The 18704-nt window shown below is 42.6% G+C and overlaps 1 protein-coding gene across 3 annotated transcripts in view; it reads right to left on the minus strand.

The window, feature by feature from the left end:
• Window positions 1-18704, minus strand: part of CCBE1 (collagen and calcium binding EGF domains 1) — a 105415-nt gene that overhangs the window by 4066 nt on the left and 82645 nt on the right. The window contains exons 5-11 of one of the 3 annotated variants that reach the window (XM_064438272.1): window positions 16744-16878; window positions 15837-15974; window positions 9663-9769; window positions 3857-3977; window positions 1768-1907; window positions 1640-1675; window positions 1049-1084 (exon numbers count right to left, since the gene is read on the minus strand). In XM_064438272.1, coding sequence (XP_064294342.1) covers window positions 1049-1084; window positions 1640-1675; window positions 1768-1907; window positions 3857-3977; window positions 9663-9769; window positions 15837-15974; window positions 16744-16878 — 713 coding nt within the window. Of the gene's footprint in view, window positions 1-1048; window positions 1085-1629; window positions 1676-1767; window positions 1908-3856; window positions 3978-9662; window positions 9770-15836; window positions 15975-16743; window positions 16879-18704 lie in introns of all 3 variants that reach the window. The other 2 variants (XM_064438273.1, XM_064438274.1) reach the window with 2 other exon arrangements.

Raw genomic sequence — 18704 nt, forward strand, 5'->3', positions numbered from 1 at the left:
ATAACTCACTCTTACAGTTTTCAAACAGGTTGATATAATTACTCATGCAGGGGTAACTCAGTAAAATACTGCTTCATGTCAATTGCCAAAAGTTAACATTCTCTTTTTGAATCAACCTGCTCAGGAAACAATTTTCAAAATAAGGTAAATGATTTTGCAGAAAGAGCCTACATTTACAAGACGCTTCGCCCTTTTGTTACTTAACAGTTCCTTTACTATATTTGCTTCCTAGGAGTATCTTGACACCTCATGGGAATAGAGGAGATAAATCTTGGTTCCCTGTGTTCCTTCATACTTAACTGATAGAAATTATGTTCTTAGAATAACTAATTAATCAGTAATTATTATTTATTTTATTTTTTTTTCTCAATAATGCTGATATTTGGAAGGTATCTTTTCAATATGGTAACCCTGCTGCTGTCCATCACTCACTAAATATATTGGTTATTATAATGCAGAGAGTATCCGTCTGGTTTTATCTTATTTTAGAAAATAATCTTTTCTTTTTAGCTGACTTCACACAGTAAAGCACACTGTTTTATCCAGGACACACCCTTAAAAATCCATTCCACCAATGAGAAAATGAGGTACAAATTTTTAAACAATTTCACCTGAAATCAGAGTGTAAATACTCATCCTTCTCTTGATGACTTGCTCAAAGCCTATAGCTTCCCAAATCCCACAGATGGACAAGGGGCAGGATTTTATAAGGTTCCAGGGATCCAGCTCCCCTTAGGAGCAGTGACCAAACTGTACTAACTAGCACTCTGAATGGGATTTCAGGCTCTGCCTTCTGAGGATGTCCCACCGCTGTTGTAGGGGAGAGCACACTTATTGCCTTCAGTGCCATGCTCGGCAGTGGAGGAGGTGTGTAGGCAAAAACACTTGGGTGGAAACCGGTAATTACTTTCTTTCCATTAACATTTTCAGTGCATGTAAAGTATGCTCCACTGTGCTCTTGACACAGGAGAGCATTGGCTTTTTTTTTTTCTTTTTGGCTGACCTGTTCTTAGTAATCAACACCACTTTGTTGTGGAGCGATACTTACAGGTATCCCCTTTGGTCCTGGTGCGCCTCGCTCCCCCTGTAATCAATACCACCTCAGTTAGTTTGCTGTAACTAAAGGAAATGAAAAAAAAATCACAGTTTGTCCCTGTAGACTCTGTTAATTATTGTCCCCAGATCAAAAATCATCAGTTTACACTTGCTCAAAAAAAGTGAGGGAGGAACACAAGGAAATTGCCACTGTTTCTAGCGGGAGCAGAGTTGGGCACTGCTGATATTTCTCCTAGATGGTAACAAGCAAACCAATTAACAGGAGAGATTTACAAAACAGCAGTCTAATGCAGTGGGCTAAAGCATCAACCTTTCTTCATGGAAAAGTCAAAAGAGCTGCAGAGGTAGAAAAGGAGTCTGCTTGACAGGCAGGATGGCAGGGCTATTTGCAAGATTTATGGAATGGCAAGCACAAAATAGCAGAAGGAAGACATGAAGGATGGGACAACAGGACATTTTCATCTTAGCAAAGGAAATAAGACGGTAAAAGGGTGTTCCTGCAAGTGTGTAGAGGGTCTCTCTAGCAAACCTGCACTTCATATATGCATGTGCCCACATTATGGAAAACAGTACCTATCCTCACCTTGCTACCGTCTCTCCCTGGGGCTCCTGGTGGGCCCTGCAAGAGAAAAGAAGGTGTTCACAAAGATGTGAGAGGTTGTGGAGATAAGACTAATTATGCAGTGCATGCCAGGAGATGAGAATACTGACCACAGGGCCCCGTCTGCCCTGCTTAATATGTGATATGTCTGGAGATGGGCCCATAGGTCCCATTGATCCACGAGGGCCTGGCTGTCCGGGAGGTCCAGGTGACCCAGGAACTCCTTGACTCCCTTTTGGTCCTGGAGCCCCTGTAATCGACAGCAAAGGTTACCTGCCACAGAGAGCTTTCAGGACACATCATCAGTACAAGCAGTGGGGACGGACCATGTTTTGAACTGCCCAGTGGACTGGTTGCCTTAACACCCTCAAATCCACAACAACACAACCAACACAGCAGTCGTCTGAGATAACCTGACATGACTCTTTGTCACAGTAACTATAAGGGATCTTCACAAAACAATTAATCCTTGAGTATACAAAGAAGCCAAGACTGCCACTGCCAGGTGGTTAGGCACACAGACTGGGAATGAAAACAAAAGCAGAAATACCTCATTTTCACACAAAGAAGAAAAGAACAAGTCACATCTGAGAAACATCTCATAAAAAGAAAGCCTCAGAAAACTCATGGGCATGTTGGGTCAAAGGCACCTACATGACTGGCACAGAAGCAAGCCCTTTCCAGTGGTGGGTTGCACCTCTCTTTGCTCAGTAGAGTAGCCAGTGTGTAGGGGCAAAAAAGGCTCTGTTCTTCCATTGTCTTTTATATCCCTTTCAGCTTCTGCTAGCTCAGCAGAGAGTGTTTGTTTTTAGCAAGCACACTGGCAACAAAGCATATGTTTAGCTCAAGAGAAACCCTATGAAAAGCAAAACAGAAAATCAGCAGTTGCACAAAATGAAGGCCATTGTAACTGTCACTAGCTGAGTTGCTTTATAATTAAAAGGGAAAGCACTTTCTTCATAATGAAGGCATGTGAAAAACAGAAAATGAAAGGCAGAGAGTAAAAAAGGTTCAGCAGGACAGAATACGTACAGTTAGAGTTTTCAAAAGGAGTAAAATCAAGTTCAGTGATGAACCTCTCGGACTCCTACTGAAGACCCAGCCGCACTGTTGCTAACGGCAGGGCAGAGGAGGAGGTGACCGGGGATGGTTTTCAAGCGGAATAGGCAACTCTACAGTACCTTGGACAGCTCAGTCATGGGGAAACCAGATGGAAGACCTGCAGGGTCAGGCCTACGTTAGAGAGATTGCAAGGCGACACACTGTACAGTTCAGAGTCTGACACAGAATCTCTAACCACATTGTCCTTGCATTTCTGATATACTGAAGACTGAAGATACTAATCCTCCAAGAAAATGAGATAAAGACTCAAAAGCCAAAGTAAGACTGCAAAATTGGGGGTAAGTGGGGTGGGGGTGGGGGGGGCTGGGCAGTTCAGTAGGGAGTTAATCAAACTTTGTAAGGAATATCTGATAGTCCTCTGTAAGAATCTTCCTGAAACCCAGAACAATGCTAGAATCCCTTGGATTTATCACTAACCCCAAATTAGATCTGCATTCAGCAGAGTTTGCAAAATTTTTAGCATCACTGGCTGCAGGTTGCAAGTGAAAGCTCTAGGAACTCTCTGCTTTTCTCATTTTTTCAACCTATACCTTAGCAAAGAAGGTGTGAGTGGAGTTTTACTTTTCTTTTCAGATTCCTTTGAATCTGGAACACACATAAAATGAACAAATGAATCCATGCAAAACTAGATGAAGAAAAAGAAAAGTTGGCAAAAACAACCCCCTCAAACTGAAAGCACATTTTCTGCTCTAGTAATGAGAGTGAGCTAAAGCAATAGGTATTCCTGAAATGAAATGGAGAGTGATTTAAGACAGAGTTGAAATACAGGAAATGACAACTGAAGCAGGTGAGATAATCCAGGGAGAGGGAGAAATTTGACACATACAGGACAAACACAGCTTGCATGCCAAGAAACACATGGAGACTAAGACACAATGGATGATGTTAGACAGTTGGCAGAGGCTGACCATAATGACCAGAAAGTTTTTCTTTTTAAATTTAGCACAAATGCAAATATAATAATAAGAACAATCAAAATATGAAACCAATGAAATCCTTTCACACTGAAAGATTGAAGCTTATAATTTTTATTCATGGCACTATTGCACATTCACATCCCTCTGGTCTGTATCTTACCTGGAGGGCCTTGTTGGCCAGGCTGGCCTGGGGGGCCGGGGATATATGCATTAGATGCAAGCACTTTTTCACCAGTGATTTGCTTGCTAAGATCAGCAGCATTATTTGGTAGCAAAGCAACCTGCCAAAACCAAAAACCACTGTAAGCTCTTCATCGTTCAGCTGAATAAATTACATTCTTAGTTAAGCTTTCATGTGAACAACAGCATATTTAAATACTTCATTGAAATAATCAGAAAAAAAAATACGACTGTGCTGAAGCTTTTGACAGCACTTTCTCCTAAGCTGGCCAACTTGATCTTTTTCAAGTATGGACATGAAGATTTCTTGAAGCTGCTGCCATATTTTGTAGTCCCAAGGAAAACTGGCTCCCTGACCCTACAATGGGACCTCCTTACAAGTTGTTGGAACCAGGTGGAAGCATGCTTGGGGACTCTTACACCCACCTGTACATCTTTCTGACCAACCACCTTGCAGAAATCTGATGAGAAAACTTTGTACTGGAGACTAACAGTCTACAACACCTTTTCACAGGATGTTTTGGGTGACCCATGGAGACAAGTCAGGTTTGCAGAAATGGTAACCTCCTCTGTCTTCCATGCATGGGGTGTGTGTATGTGTGTGGCATGACCTCTGGGTAGGGAATCCTAGAGATGATCCACACCTCAGGTATCATATACCCAGAAGGTTGCCCAGGCTTGAAAGATGACAGATGAAAAACATGGCAGCATTTGCTTTTAAGCCATTTATTCATTCTGGTACTTTCCTTTCCTTGGAACCAGTGCCCTGATGTTTTCCATGAGGCTATTCACCTTTCAAGTTGCCATGGAAATACTGCAAATCGATCCAAATGGGAGGTAGGAGAAATTCAGGAGTTATACAGCAATAAGTTGTCAAAAACTTAAGTCTCATAACTGCTAGGATCTTCTCAGGAAACCTCTTTTTCTTTATTTGAATTTTCCTCTATCCACTTACTGCCCTTTCTTAGGATAACATTTGCTCAGATATTTATGTTCTCAATTGCTGCACAAACCCCTAACTTTCCATAGGTTTCAATGACAGGTCCAAATCCTTTGTGGATCTGGCCCTGTAACCATGCTATTTAACCCAACAGATGTCTGGATCTGCTCTCTGTAGAGACACAAAGCTAAACTAATTGAGAATGTAAGAAAAATTGCACTCTGTGGTTTAAACTGCCGTTAGCCATTACATCAGATGTTTAATTATCCATTAAACATTAATTTTCCAAGATTGAATATAATTAATAATGAAACATATTTAGAAATGCTCTGCAAATGTTTAGTCTCTCCAGAGACAGCTGAGGGGAGATGACAAGCCAGGACGCTGGTCTGCAGTGAGGAGAGAAGTTTGTTAGTGGTGAGTGCCTGCCTGTAGGGTTGGGAATTTTGCTCTGTCAAATAGAACTGAAGATCTATTTCAGCAACACAAGGGCAGATCTAGCAGCTTTGCTGCTGCCCTGAATGAATTTGGTTCACTGGATGATTTGATGTTGGATTCTGCAACATTTGTGTGGAGAGCTGCATTAAATAAAGTATATGATGACTCCTGCTATGTGACAATGCTTTTAAACAGCTATCTGGAATTCCCTGCACTGGACTGTTCTCAAGACTCCTACTTGTTTCTATAATTTTCTGATATACACCACTCTGCCCTTAGTCCAAACCTAATGTTTGTAAAGCTCAGGCTAAAAATAATGGTATGCACTTACAGTACATAGTATAACTGGGCAAATTTCTTTTGGCAAACAAGTTATTCATTAAGGAATGCAGCCAGTGCTGCTTGCAGTTTGGGGTTGGATGCACCAAACAGTTCCAAAGGAAGCAATAGTGAACAAAAAAAGTTAGAAATGCTGAGACAGTTCCTGGTGGCACTTCTAAAACACCAGTTTGATTTTTCAGGCTGGAATTCAAAGTGCGAAGACAGGAATATGAAGATTTACTGGCCATTTGTGTTTCAGGTTTTGGAGAGCATTGCAAGTTCAAAGACAAGATGACTGCACTAAAGGCAAATTAAGTGACATGATGTAAGTCTTATAAGAATTTGGTAGATTCACTCCATCCCCACACAAATCAGTGGCTGGATGAGGTCAGCAGTTCACAGAAGCCCTACAGGGTGTTTCTTATATGCTTACTCCTGTGAATCTGCTCACACACAAAGTGGGGATTCAGCACATGTACTGCTCTGGGGTGGGCTGTCATCTTTGGTTTTGCAAAGAAAAACATCTCTGTTTACCAATGACCTTGCAGCTTTCTCAGCCAACATCTCAGCCATCGTGACACAGACCAAAGCGTGGGACTGCTGAAGGTAAAGGGCTGCTCCATGGGTCACAGCACCTTACACCTGGGGTTGAAGAGGAAAAATCAGTAGCTGGGGGGTCTCACAGCCACGTTGGCCAGGGACCAGCACAACGTGGTCCACTGGCTGGCTCTGGTCAGCACACTGCAAAGTCTTGTTTCCCAGAGGTGTGTCCATGTTGTCCAGAGCAGGGTCCTGGCTGGATACAAATGGAAGGATGGAAGGACCGTCATTCTGCAAAACTTCCATTATGTGGCACAAATCAACCAAGGGCTCCGCAATGCCAACACTGCCATGCTAAAACCGAGACATGGGGTGAAATCCTGTGACTACCTGAGAGCATTATGTTTTTCAGGTAGTTTTTGTGAGAATATTTTCAGTGTTGTCAGTGAGCGTTTCTCCTTAGGGGTGGCCACAGTTGAGTGACAGATTAATTAATATCCTCTTAGAGCTTGTACATACATTTCTGACCAGATCAGATTTTAGGGATCTATTGCTATCCCAGCTTATAAACAGACATCACATACTATATAGTCCCTGCCATGAATACTCTTCAGGCTATATTGCAAATGGCCAGGCTGGAGTAAAAAGGTGGATTTAGTGGTAAAGACTCATCATGAAGATGATTTGGAAGAGTATTCTTTTCTGTGGCTTAAATATTCACTTGTTCCTGCCAGCAAGGCTGTTTTAGCAACTTAGTAAGTTGAAAAAAAAACCACGTAGCTGTTGTGAAAGGATCTACACATGCTTCCCCAGTGAGTCAGCTGGACTTGAAGCATACAGTAGGAGTGCCAAAATACCCAGGCTCTGGTCTAGCTCATACTCTTTGATATCTTCTGGCCCGAAAATGGTTATTATATACACTGGGGCCAAACCATGTGTTTCTGATGTTGACTCACATCCTCTTAGAGACTGGCTATACTCATTGGCGTAATATCTGTTTCACCTTTTAACTGAACCAGGATCCTGGTCCAGAGTGACCTTGGCTTTCTCTATCCACAGCTCCAAATCTTAATGGCCCTTGGAAATTATTTTTTTTCCATGTGCATGCAAATATTAGTGGGGGTAAATTTTAAAGAAAGACAGTACTGGAAACAAGACTTCTATATATTGTGTTGCATGCTGCATCTGGAGTTTTGGGTAGTTTCTAGGAGATCTGTGGTTTAGATGACTTTCATAGTGCTTGACAGGAGTGATGTGGCACATGGCTTTCTAATTAAGATGTTTAAACAACTGTCTGCAGTAGGATCCAGCAATTCCCCAACTCCAAGTGCTGAACTGCTTACTTGATTTTTTTAAATGGTTGGCTATGTGTCAGATATCTTTCCCATAGTTTTCCAGCTTTCCACTCTTCTTCCTTCCAGCAGGAAGGAGATTAATCTAAGACTGCCCACAGCCGCTAGTATGTTGGGGCAGTGCATCCCACTGGAAGACCATGAAAGGTGACTTTCTGTTCCTGATCCTAGAACTACTCTGTCCTGGATCTGGAATGGATGTTGCAATCCTCCAAAAAGCTATTGGTGCCATCACCAGAGGTGGCACCTCTTGACTTTAGTCTTCCCAGAGGTGTGTCCACCTTATCCAGAGCCCTGTCCTTTTCTAAGGAGAGACAAAACTACACCTCCTGCTTGCAGAAGCATACGCCAGTTCCCAGTTGTAGGGTTTGCTGGATTTGATCCTTTGCAGGCTCTTCTGGTAAATATAATTTTGCATAAACTTCATCAAATGTGAATGCCTTAACCACAAAACTGAAGAATCAATGCCATAAACTGTCTCTCTGGCAGACAGGAGTGAACTTTGTGCAAAACAGAACAAATTCAACTGCAGATACTGAGTGATGTCCTCCCCAGAAGAACCTGGCCATGAGGAGTGGCTGGTGAAGCACAAGACTTCATCTCTCCCTGGGCAGAGAAACAGCATGAGGCCAGATCTCCTCTCAGCATGGATGAAATCTCTCCTCTCTGTGGGGTAAAAAAGGCTGAGGGTATTGGGGGACCATCTCTTCCAGCTCTGTCTGTATGAGGCACAACCCAGTGGGCTCCTTCTGAGGATGCCAGATAGATCAAGTCCCACTAGGAAGATACTTGGGGAAAATTTAGGCTATGGACCACGACAAGGCTTAGCTATGAGGTAAGAGTGAGCTACTCAGTTTGGCTTCTGAACAGCAAGTGCCCACAATGACAGGTATTGATGGTGTTAGTTTTCCAGGAGTGAGTTTTGAACACAGGCACCTAACAGTGGAAGTTAGACACAGAAAACTTTCCATTAATTAAGGCCATTAGTTTCCATCAATTCTTGCAGCAAATGACTTGGCCAACACTGTGACCACAGATCCCTCCCTGGGGGTCTGTGTGAGCCTGCTCAGCGTCACAGACTGCGGCTGGACAAACAGCCATTCAGAAGCACATATCCTTTTTTAACCTATTTGCTACCATTTGTTTGAAAACCACAATTTCCACCACACATTAAATTCTATCACTTCCACATTTATCTTCATACTGATTCAGAAGGAAAACATGACATTATGAGATTTTTGTCCAAAAAAGTATCTCAAACCTCCTTGTATTTCTATAAATCTCTAAATCTGTAAAGCAGATTTATTTTTTTCCTAATATAAATTGCACTGTATGAATTACATTGAATTACATTGAAAGCAACAAGTGAATATACCAAATTGTGCTTTGACACAATGAATTTAAATGAGCACCCTGGGTGAAATAATTACAGCCTGTCAACATGCAATGCTGAGAATATTCCTGCAGATTGTTTCCATTTCAGAGAGCCAGAATGTTTGAAGGGGGTGTCACCAGAAAAAGTGTTACACCTGCACCCCTGCGCTTGGCTCTCCAAATCCTGGGCTGGGTCTCTGGGTTATTTCAATCCTACCCAAGTGCAGAAGGAAGCCACATATAGGAACAATTCAATTTAAAGGCAGATTTTAAGTGCATTATTTTCTACTTGTAAGGACATAGGTGAAAACAAAAAAGGTTAAGGCTGAGGGTTTTTTATTTTTTAAAAAATCAAAGGTAACGCACCTCATAGTGATGTTTTTGTTTAGCCACACACCACCTATTTGGCAAGAATCCTGCCGTAGTGCAAAACCATGTTCCCCCTCATTCCTGCGTCCGCAGAATGTCTTGCACTTACTAAAGGTGGATCAAGTCCAAAGTTCTGTGCATTCAGAATGAATGAAAAGCTGAGGCCAGCGCTGATTGCCAAGAAACCTGGGCTCAGACTGGGATGGGTGTTTGCCAGCCTCTGTTACCTCGAGCTTGGTAACACAGCTCCATGATCTTGGTTAGCAACTGCTTACAAGCAATACAGCAGTATAAGGCAGAGATGCCATTCCTAGATGAATTTAAAATATGTTGCCATAATCGTTATGGTCACAAGAGTCACAGGACAGTGACAGCTCCAAACACTTAAATTTAACCTAAATTGCCATAAAACATGCAGATCTGGTAAATACATGACTGATCGATGTTCATACCTTTTGCTTCAGTTGTAAAACCGTCTGCTTTATTTGATGAAATTCCTTACAAGAGGCACAGCATGTCCCTGATTTCACCACATTTTCAGATTTCTCAGGAAGCCCAGCTGAAAGAAAGCAGTTTCCAATACAAATATAAGGATCCAAAGCAAAGAAATTAATAAAGTGATTGCAAAAGCAACTGGAGAGTTGTTAGATTTCCCCAGACTGTGAAAAGAAGAGACCATCTTGCCATTATTAATGCTTTGACTGTGAATTGCTATGTAAGGCTGAGAAACTTTGCAGGGACAGCTCTGAGCTCATTCTTAAAGCAGCTGTTTCCAGTTAACAGTCCCCAAAGAGTTTCTTTTTTTAATACCTGAAAAAGTTTACACCCCTTCTTTTATCTTTATATGTAGGGTAGACTAACCCTATGGATCTGAACTGACTTACAGTCCCCCACAGGGCAACTTTTCATGTGCTATAAATTACAGTAAAATCCCTCACAATACGGTCATTTAATTAACTTTGCACAAACTGCTCTTTATCATCGCTGGTTATTCCTCCATGTGATGGAATCAGCCTAGGCAGAGACGGGGATTGAGATTAATGACAGGGATTTAAATCCATACGAGAGAAAGGGTCACACCTGTGATATTATGCATGAATGGGATCTTTTCAGGAATCCATTAAATGATTCAAACTGTAAAAGATGTTGCAAATGTTTTATTTTGTTCTTTTCCCATTCGCAAACGCAGTGAAGCACTTTTGCTTCACAAACAAACAAGCACTGTTTTAACAGATGTCTGCTTAAATAGAAATGTGGTTTCCAAAACACAGTGTGACACTTACTGGCAAACCCTAGGTGAGCTTTTTTATTTTTACATGTAGTTGTAGAGAAGCATCAAGTGTATTGAGGCCCTGCATATGATGTGTGGCCTTGTACAATATTACCTGGAAGGGTTATTGGACACGTATGAACACTGACCATTCAGAGCATGTCCCGTAATGGAAAAACTCTGCAGGTGCTCCTGGTTAAAGCCAAAATCTTCCAGAAGAATCACCTACAATGTGCTCAGCAATTGTATTATACTTCTCACTTGGACACACACTTTAATGTCCTACATCTTTTCAAAAATGTGTATTGATTTTGAAAACATCTGCATCATTTTAAATAAAAACTGAACTAATACTAAAGATATCATGTGGTACTTGATGTTAAATGTTTGCAGGGTCCAATAAGGAACATTCCACCCAGCAGATGGTCATCTATGGACTACCGTTACACAAATTTAGGAAAAAATTATTTTCACTATGTTTAGTCCATTGGATAAAATGCGTTTCAGGTATGCTTGCTTGTAGAAGAAAATCTGGGAGTGCAGCACAGGCTGGGATCTGCCCGGCTGGGGAACAGCTCTGTTGAAAGCGACCTGGGCATCCTGGTCAACAACAAGCTCAATGTGAGTGAATCACCTGCTGCTGCAGCACAGCAAGCCGAGAGGATGCTGGGTTGCAGGAACAAGGGCATCACCAGCAGAAATAAAGAAGTCATTATTCCACTCTACTCAGTTCTTTCAGGCTACACCAGGGATACTGTGTTCAGTTTTGGTCCCTGCTATGCAAAAAGCTGTGGACAGGCTGGAGAGGGTGTCAGGGCCACAGAGATGGTCAAAGGACTGGGAAGCCTGCCACATGAGGAAAGGCTGAGAGAACCGGGTGTGTTCAGCCCTGAGAAAAGGCAGCTCAGGGGAGACCTCATCACCATGTTCCAGTATTTAAAGGGTGGCTACAAAGAAGATGGCAACTCCCTTTTTACTGGGAGTCACACGGAAAAGACAAGGGGTAAGGGGAACAAGTTACTCCTGGGGAGATTCCAACTGGACACAAGAGGAACATTTTTCACAATGAGAACAATCAGCCATTGAATAATCTCCCCAGGGAAGTGGTGGATTCCCCAACACTGGACGCTTTTAAGATTCAGCTGGACAGGGTACTGGGCCAGCTTGTCTAGACCGTGCTTTTGCTGAGAAAGGTTGGACTAGATAATCCTTGAGGTCCCTTCCAGCCTGGTATTCTGTGATTCTATGGTTCTATGAAATGTTTATTTCCAGCAAGATGCTGGAATGACCAGCAGCAGTGAGATGTTGGTATTAATGCTGAACTGATCAGAAGTTCGGGAGGCAAAGGATTGCAGGGTATCCTGAATCATCAACTGCCTGCTTCCGCAGCTGCAGTTCTTTGGCATTACGATACCACAAAATATTCCTTTTTATTTTATTTAGCATTTTTATGGCAGTAAGCATGCTGCTCTTCCCAGCCCTTTCTGATAGCACACAGCTTGGTAATATCTAAACAGCCTTCTGTACAGTGTTCAGATGGCTCAAAGATTTAAGGCCAGAAGCTACTGCTTGGAGTTTTCCAATGAACTCTACATAACATATACTAGAATTTCATCAAATTGCAGCTATACTGGCTCCAAGACTCTTTGGCCACAACACCTCCCAGAGGGACTCCAGCCTTTGTGTGAAGATACCTGAATATGCAGCATCCACTGGCTTCCTCACTGATGTATTGCTAACGCTAATTGTTTTACCTTTGACTTCTTCCAAAGCCTCTTTACGTAGAAGTCTTTCTCTGATAGAACAAGGAATCTGCAGCACTCAGGGTTTTTTTTTTCCCTTGACAAGGAATTGATATCACAGAATCATAAAGGCTGGAAAATACCTCTAAGACCATCAAGACCAACTGTCAACCCAACACCCCCAGGCCTTCTAAACCATGTCCCAAAGTGCCACATCTACATGATCTTGAATACCTCCAGGGATGGTGACACCACCACCTCTCTGGTGTTATTCTGTAATCAAGATACCTCTTGATATTTCTATAAGGTAAGTTTTCTCTTGACCACAAGTCAGTATTGTGGCTCCCCCATACAGTTCTTCTTCCCTCTCTGATTTTTCAGCTTCTTTTAAAAAAAGACAGTGTTTTGACATGTCCATTTTTGGATTTACAGATGCACATTTATAGACCCGTTAGAAAAAATGTCTTTTTTTTTTTTTTTCCCAGACTCAAATAAAGTTTGGGCTTGGAACTAGTCTTAACCAAAATTGCTTTTAATACCTATCTTACCAAATGAGTTCCCTCATAACATGCACATATTGTGTTAAGAAATGCTGTTGAAAGCAACACACAGTCATAGGGAGAAACTGCCAGAGCCTCTGCTAGTCAAAACCTAATGCAATCCCACTAGAATCAGTGGAATTATGTGCAGATTAAGAAGTGGTGAATTTGGCCTCGTGTTTCATTATAAAATCAAGTTTATCTTCCAGAAGGATGTGGTACATGGGGCTGACAAGTATCGATAAAGCAGGACTCTAACAATCCATGGAGATGAATGCGGCGGGGGGGAGGGGTCAGCTAACGTTGGGAAATATCATACCAGTGAGATTTCTGCAAATCCAGTTGGATTGACTTGTTGGAGGAAGAAGTCCAACAGTGTCACAAACAAGCGTGAACTGTGTCCCAGGAGAGAGGTGGAATCCCCCTAACTCATACCAGACAGAGGTGATGATTTGCCCAGGGAAGGAGTCATCTATCAAACATTTGCTGTACCCCCATCCAATCCTGTATCAGGACCAAACTATGAATAAAGCCAGAATAAAGCATGGATAAAGCCAGAAGCCACTAGGACAGGCCTGAGGGGGCAGGAAGCAATTAGATGGAGCCACCCACGCGCAGCACAGATGCAAAGGTCACCTACCAGGGTCAGTTTGGCCAGCACTGAGCAAGGCACTTACATAGCCTGTTTCTATTGCATAGACCTACACCAGGAAACTAAAATTATTTCAGAGAAGGCTTAAACGAGCCCCATTTTGTGAAGGCTTTCCAAAGCATGAAGTCCAGCTCACGCGTGACATTGCTGTCCTGACAGGGTTCCTTTTATCTCAGTGAGACACCAGTGAGCCCCGTGGTGCCTATCGATAAGAGATCTGCTCGGCAGAGTGATGTGTTTTCTTTGCGTGAGCTAGAAGACTCTGTCTTGCTGGTGCTGGAAGAGAAGGAGATGCTGGCTGGGGAGAGCTCTGTGGGGAGCTGTCCTGCGGGCAGTCTTTGCATGGAGACGGTTGAATCGATCATCTGTGTTGTATTATCTGGGCTCAGCCTGCTGAGATGGTTTCATTTGCCTGCTTCAGCGCGGGTAGCTGTATTGTCTCTGTCAAAAGCAACATGACTGCAGATGCGGGAAAAATGCTCCCTATTCTTGTGCCCCACTCATAAACCCAAAGTTCTCAGTCAAGCCCACTTACAGAGCCAAAAAAGGGCCTGGATTGCAGCCTTCAGGCATGGCACGATGAAAATGTGAATAATAATCCCCCAGGAAACATGCAACGTGGTTAAAGCTGGAAAGGGATACATGTGTTTTCATGTCTCACATTAAATTTTAAAATCAAATGTAAGTGTTCCAGCTACCATGAAAAGCAAATAATCTGTTTATTAGGAACCCATTCCAGCACGGACGCGGTGCCGGGGCGGTGCAGGGCTGGGGCTGACCGCGGGGTGGTGCCTTGCTACGGCCGCTTCCTCGCGGCTGCAGAAAACCTTGAGTTTCTTCGGGATGAGTTACAGACACAAGCCCTGTGGAATAGTGATGGCTAACTCCTCTTTCATTTGCGCTAGAGGTCTCGCAATTAGTAACATTACCTTGGAGAACAGCAGCGTAACAGAGCACAAAGTGTCCTCTGCTTCACACAGCTGATTTGGGAAATCTCATGAGACATAGTGCGTATTTCATTCCAATTAACTACTGGAACTGATATTTTTATGTGCTGTGTACATTCAGTGTAAAATTGGTGATTTTCAAATATTAGAATTGTTTCCACAGCCTTGAATATTTTGAGTGGCTGGTTATCCTGAATTAAAATTATTTGCAAGGGGATTATATAGGTTACACCTCTTTCCTTTATGACGCCCACACGCTTATAAGGGAAAAAAAAAAAGACATTTTAAAACTACAAAATACAATTAAAGTTAATGGAGTGGCTCCAGTTTCACATTTTCAGAGGAGAATCAAAATTATAAATTGTTCTGGCCATCCAGGGGGATTTGGAGCACCCAATGATATATGTGTTCATGTATTAATTGATGAACATACGGTAAGTCACCATTTATCAAAATAGGTTGGTGTGGGGTTTTTTTTGGTGGGTTTTTGTTTTTGTTTTTTTCCCCAGAGCCCAGATTGTTGTCTTCCTCTTTTCTTCTAACATTGTCATATCAGTATTTAATCTGCAGTACCCTAAATGCTGTAATTTAATAACTGGGATGAGGTCAAAAACTTTTAAATCATTTATACACAGCAGAGGTATACTTTGAAAACAACAGTGAAAAGCAAGAACAAGACCTCACTTTTACCCCTTTCCCATCACATATTATTTTCATAAAAAGAAAAGAAAAAAAATCTGACCAAGTCACAAGACACACAAACTAATTGCGGATCAGCACAATTCAGTGTTACTCAACACAATTTAGCAATTTATTTAAGCAATGCTTGAAAGGTGTATGGAATTCCCAGGCACGCCTTTTCTGAGCTTCTGAGTGCCCAGAGGCACTAATCACCCAACCCATAGTGATTTGCTAACCCCAGATGTCAGCATGTAAATACAAATTAAACTCACTGAAATTAATTTAATTAACATGTGAAATTAATGAAGGCTTAAAAGGTTCGGCATCTGGCAATTTTTTTTCTTAGATCTCCTGAGCCCTGGGCTGCAAAGTAGGTATAATCCAGGTTGGTATGGGAGCAAAATATGGTTTTTATCAGTTGGATCAAGGAGAAATGGTCTAACCAAAGCTGTAACAGCAAGTTTCACCGATCAGCCACTCTGCCTCTCCAGGGGAAGATACTTTCCACGTCCTTCAATGTACTTGTGCTCTTTCTTTATAGATGTGACTACTGATTTACTTCTGTGTGTATGCAGCTCATAAACCAGGGTGGAGGGGCAGGAAAGCATGCAGCACGACTGCTCCACAGGTGCTCAGGTGCTCAGTGAACAACCCGGGGTCCCCAGTGGCATCACCTGCATCTCAGCTTCAGACCCCCAGCTCCAAGTGTAGCACAGGGAGCAGTTCCTTTTTATGACAGATCAACCTTTTAGATGGCACTTTGGTCCAGGACCGTTGCCCGCCACTAGCATATACCTTTATCCCCTTTGGTGCATGTCTTGCCGTCCTCCTCCCGGATATAGCCTTCGTGACACTCGCACCTGTAGCTGCCCATGGTGTTGACACAGATCTGAGGGCACAGAGTCCCATTGCTTGTGGCACACTCGTCGATATCTGGAGAGGAACAAGAGCTGAAAATGTCCTAAAGCCAGAGTTTTCAGGCCTCAAATACAATAAAAGACTTCCTTTAAAGGTATCAGGAGATTTTGTGGCTAAACAAATAACTGAAGGACTGCTGGTGCTTTGGACTGGAGCTCTGTGCAAACTGCACTATTATTATTAATGCACCTGCTGTTTTATCAGTGAACACTGCATGACCATTTCTTTGCATTGAAAACTTCCAAGCAAAGCTCATTCCTGCAAATCTTGGCTCCCTGGCACAGCAAACCACACAGGGCAGGACTACTGAATCAGGGAGGACTAGCCACACAAGGACCACATGTAAGTGATCGGTCCTGAATTAGATATTGGCCATCTGAATCAAAACCCAAGGATTTATTTTCAGAGTTAGGCATAGTTATAGTGCTTCAAGGGTTACTGTTAGGTGTTAGAATGTTAGAATCATGTTCCTTGTCTCAGGCCCAAACTCCAGATATGACTCAAAACCTGCAGGAGGAATTAGTAAAGGGAAAATTACATCAGCCCAAGACTTCAAAGTGTTTGGGTGCGTATGTCTTGCTTTAGGTACTACTTCCTAATAATTTCAGTGGGATTTAGATCTCTTAGTTCTGGGAACCAATCCCTCATGTAGTTAAAAACCACATTTATTCTGTAATAGTAAAGAGAATAAGAAAGTTTTCAGATCTAAACTGACTCCTAGAAGACCAGAGGGAGCAGGATACATCATTAACCAGAGATGAGCTCAACACGCACTTCTACCCACCCAGGCAATAGGGCTTCTCTCTGTTCCTGTGCCTCTCCCGATCATAGCGGTACCCAGGGTAGCAAGTGCATAAGACTCGCCCAAAGTTATCTGTGCACTGCTGTTCACAAGGAGCTTCGGCACAGACATCATAGTCTACGGAGAGAAAAATGTGGTTAGGAAAATACCAACGGCAGTAGCTGGATGATACTATGACAGGAAATATTTCACCTCTCTGCTAAGTAACAAAGTCAAGTTACTTTGTTTTTGAGGATTGAAGAAACCTAGAAATAAAACATTTATGAGACATAAGCAAAGAATTATAGTAAAATTGTAATTGCTAATTACAGCTTTACAGTAATTAGACTATTTCTTAAAGTTGGATTTTAAGCAAGGGGCACTTTCCCAGTTTGCAGAATATAAGAATTATTCTCACAGAACTTTTAAATTACCTAAAAGCTTTTTGCTGCTTTGTTCCACAAATTTTTAAGTGCTGATAGCAATATTTACTGGGCAAAATGCTGTGAAACACTGTGAGGCTAACTGCCAAATCTAGGCAGAAATTATACCGTAAGGAAAAGTTAATTAAAATCACACAATTGTTCAAAGCCAGATACCACCCTTCTAGTATAGAGCACATTGTTACAAAACCATCATCACTCTTAATAATAGCAATGCGAGGATTAAGGTATAGTAAGTCATGCCTGGGCTTCTCAGTGAAATACCAGAAGACTGAAGTCCCCATTTGAAACCCGAAAGATGCTGAATCTGTTTCTGATTTCACTGCTATGTAGCAGCAGAGATGCAGTCCAGGGAATGGACACCAGACTGAAACAGGGTCTGACCTGCATCCCTGCCCCGCTATGGGCTGGATTTGGCCTCTGGCATCAGGCTGGTGGCAGGGCTGGGAGGAGACAGGCAGTGGCCAGCTGTGGGTGCAAGGGCTTTGCAGGTCCATGGGGAACACTCACCAGGAGAAGACAGGAGCTGAAGCAGCACATAAGTCTCAAAACGAGCTCAGGCAAATCCTGGTGAAGGTCAGGATTTTTGCCAAAGCAAGGGGCAATTTCTGTGATCATTTCAGAGGAGCACCATCCTTCACACAGCATCCATGTGGTTGTCACTGTGACCCTCCAGTGACTGGGTACTAGGGGCCACAGAATAAATACCCTGTCCCTGCTCCAGACAAAATACACCTAAACAAAACCTAAGTGTTTCAACCGAGTTCCCAGCGATGCACTGTGTTTCCATATATACCGTATAAAATAATTAAAACCCAAATTCGTGATTGACTCAAGCTAATGACTTGCAGACATCTCTGGGTAGGATGATTTTTCCAAACAATTAAAATTAACTAATAGATGGCAAAGCAACTGAAACTACATTTGCTGTATGGAGTATATAGAGCCATGTGTGGCACTGGGGGTAAAAGCAACAACGTGTCATGGTACAGAAAAGCATGAAATGAGGCTTAACAAGCTGCTTTATCTTACACCAGAGTCCCTTAGAACAAAAAATGCTATTTATAGCGGTGCCACGCATTTCCTCTCTTGTGCTTGTCACCTTTTGAATAGCAGGCATCCTTTCTTTCCTTTTTAATTCACAAGTGTGTTCATTTTAACTCTTGAAGTCTGCCTCCAGTGCTGTGGCAGTGAATGGCAGTGTCAGGACCCCCAGAGGGAACCAGGGTCGAATAGCGCAGAGCCTTGCACAAGCATGGAAGAAATACAGGGTCCTTGCCTTCAAACACGGGCAGCCTGGAGGCTAGTTTGGGCTTTTTAGGTGATGCTGGGTCTGCAAACTCCTGTTACGTGTGGAGCTGGGCACGGTTCCAAATTTAATTCTCCACTGAAATAAAATCAGATGGAGAACAGGCTGGTGTGCCCAGCACTGAGGTGAACATGCCTGCTTCTTAGCCAGCATGCCCGGATCCAGGCTGGGCTTGGCCTGTGCCATGTTCGGCCTGTGCCATGTTCAGCCTG

Source organism: Phalacrocorax carbo, chromosome Z, assembly GCF_963921805.1.
Source record: "Phalacrocorax carbo chromosome Z, bPhaCar2.1, whole genome shotgun sequence".
NCBI classification, from domain to species: domain Eukaryota; kingdom Metazoa; phylum Chordata; class Aves; order Suliformes; family Phalacrocoracidae; genus Phalacrocorax; species Phalacrocorax carbo.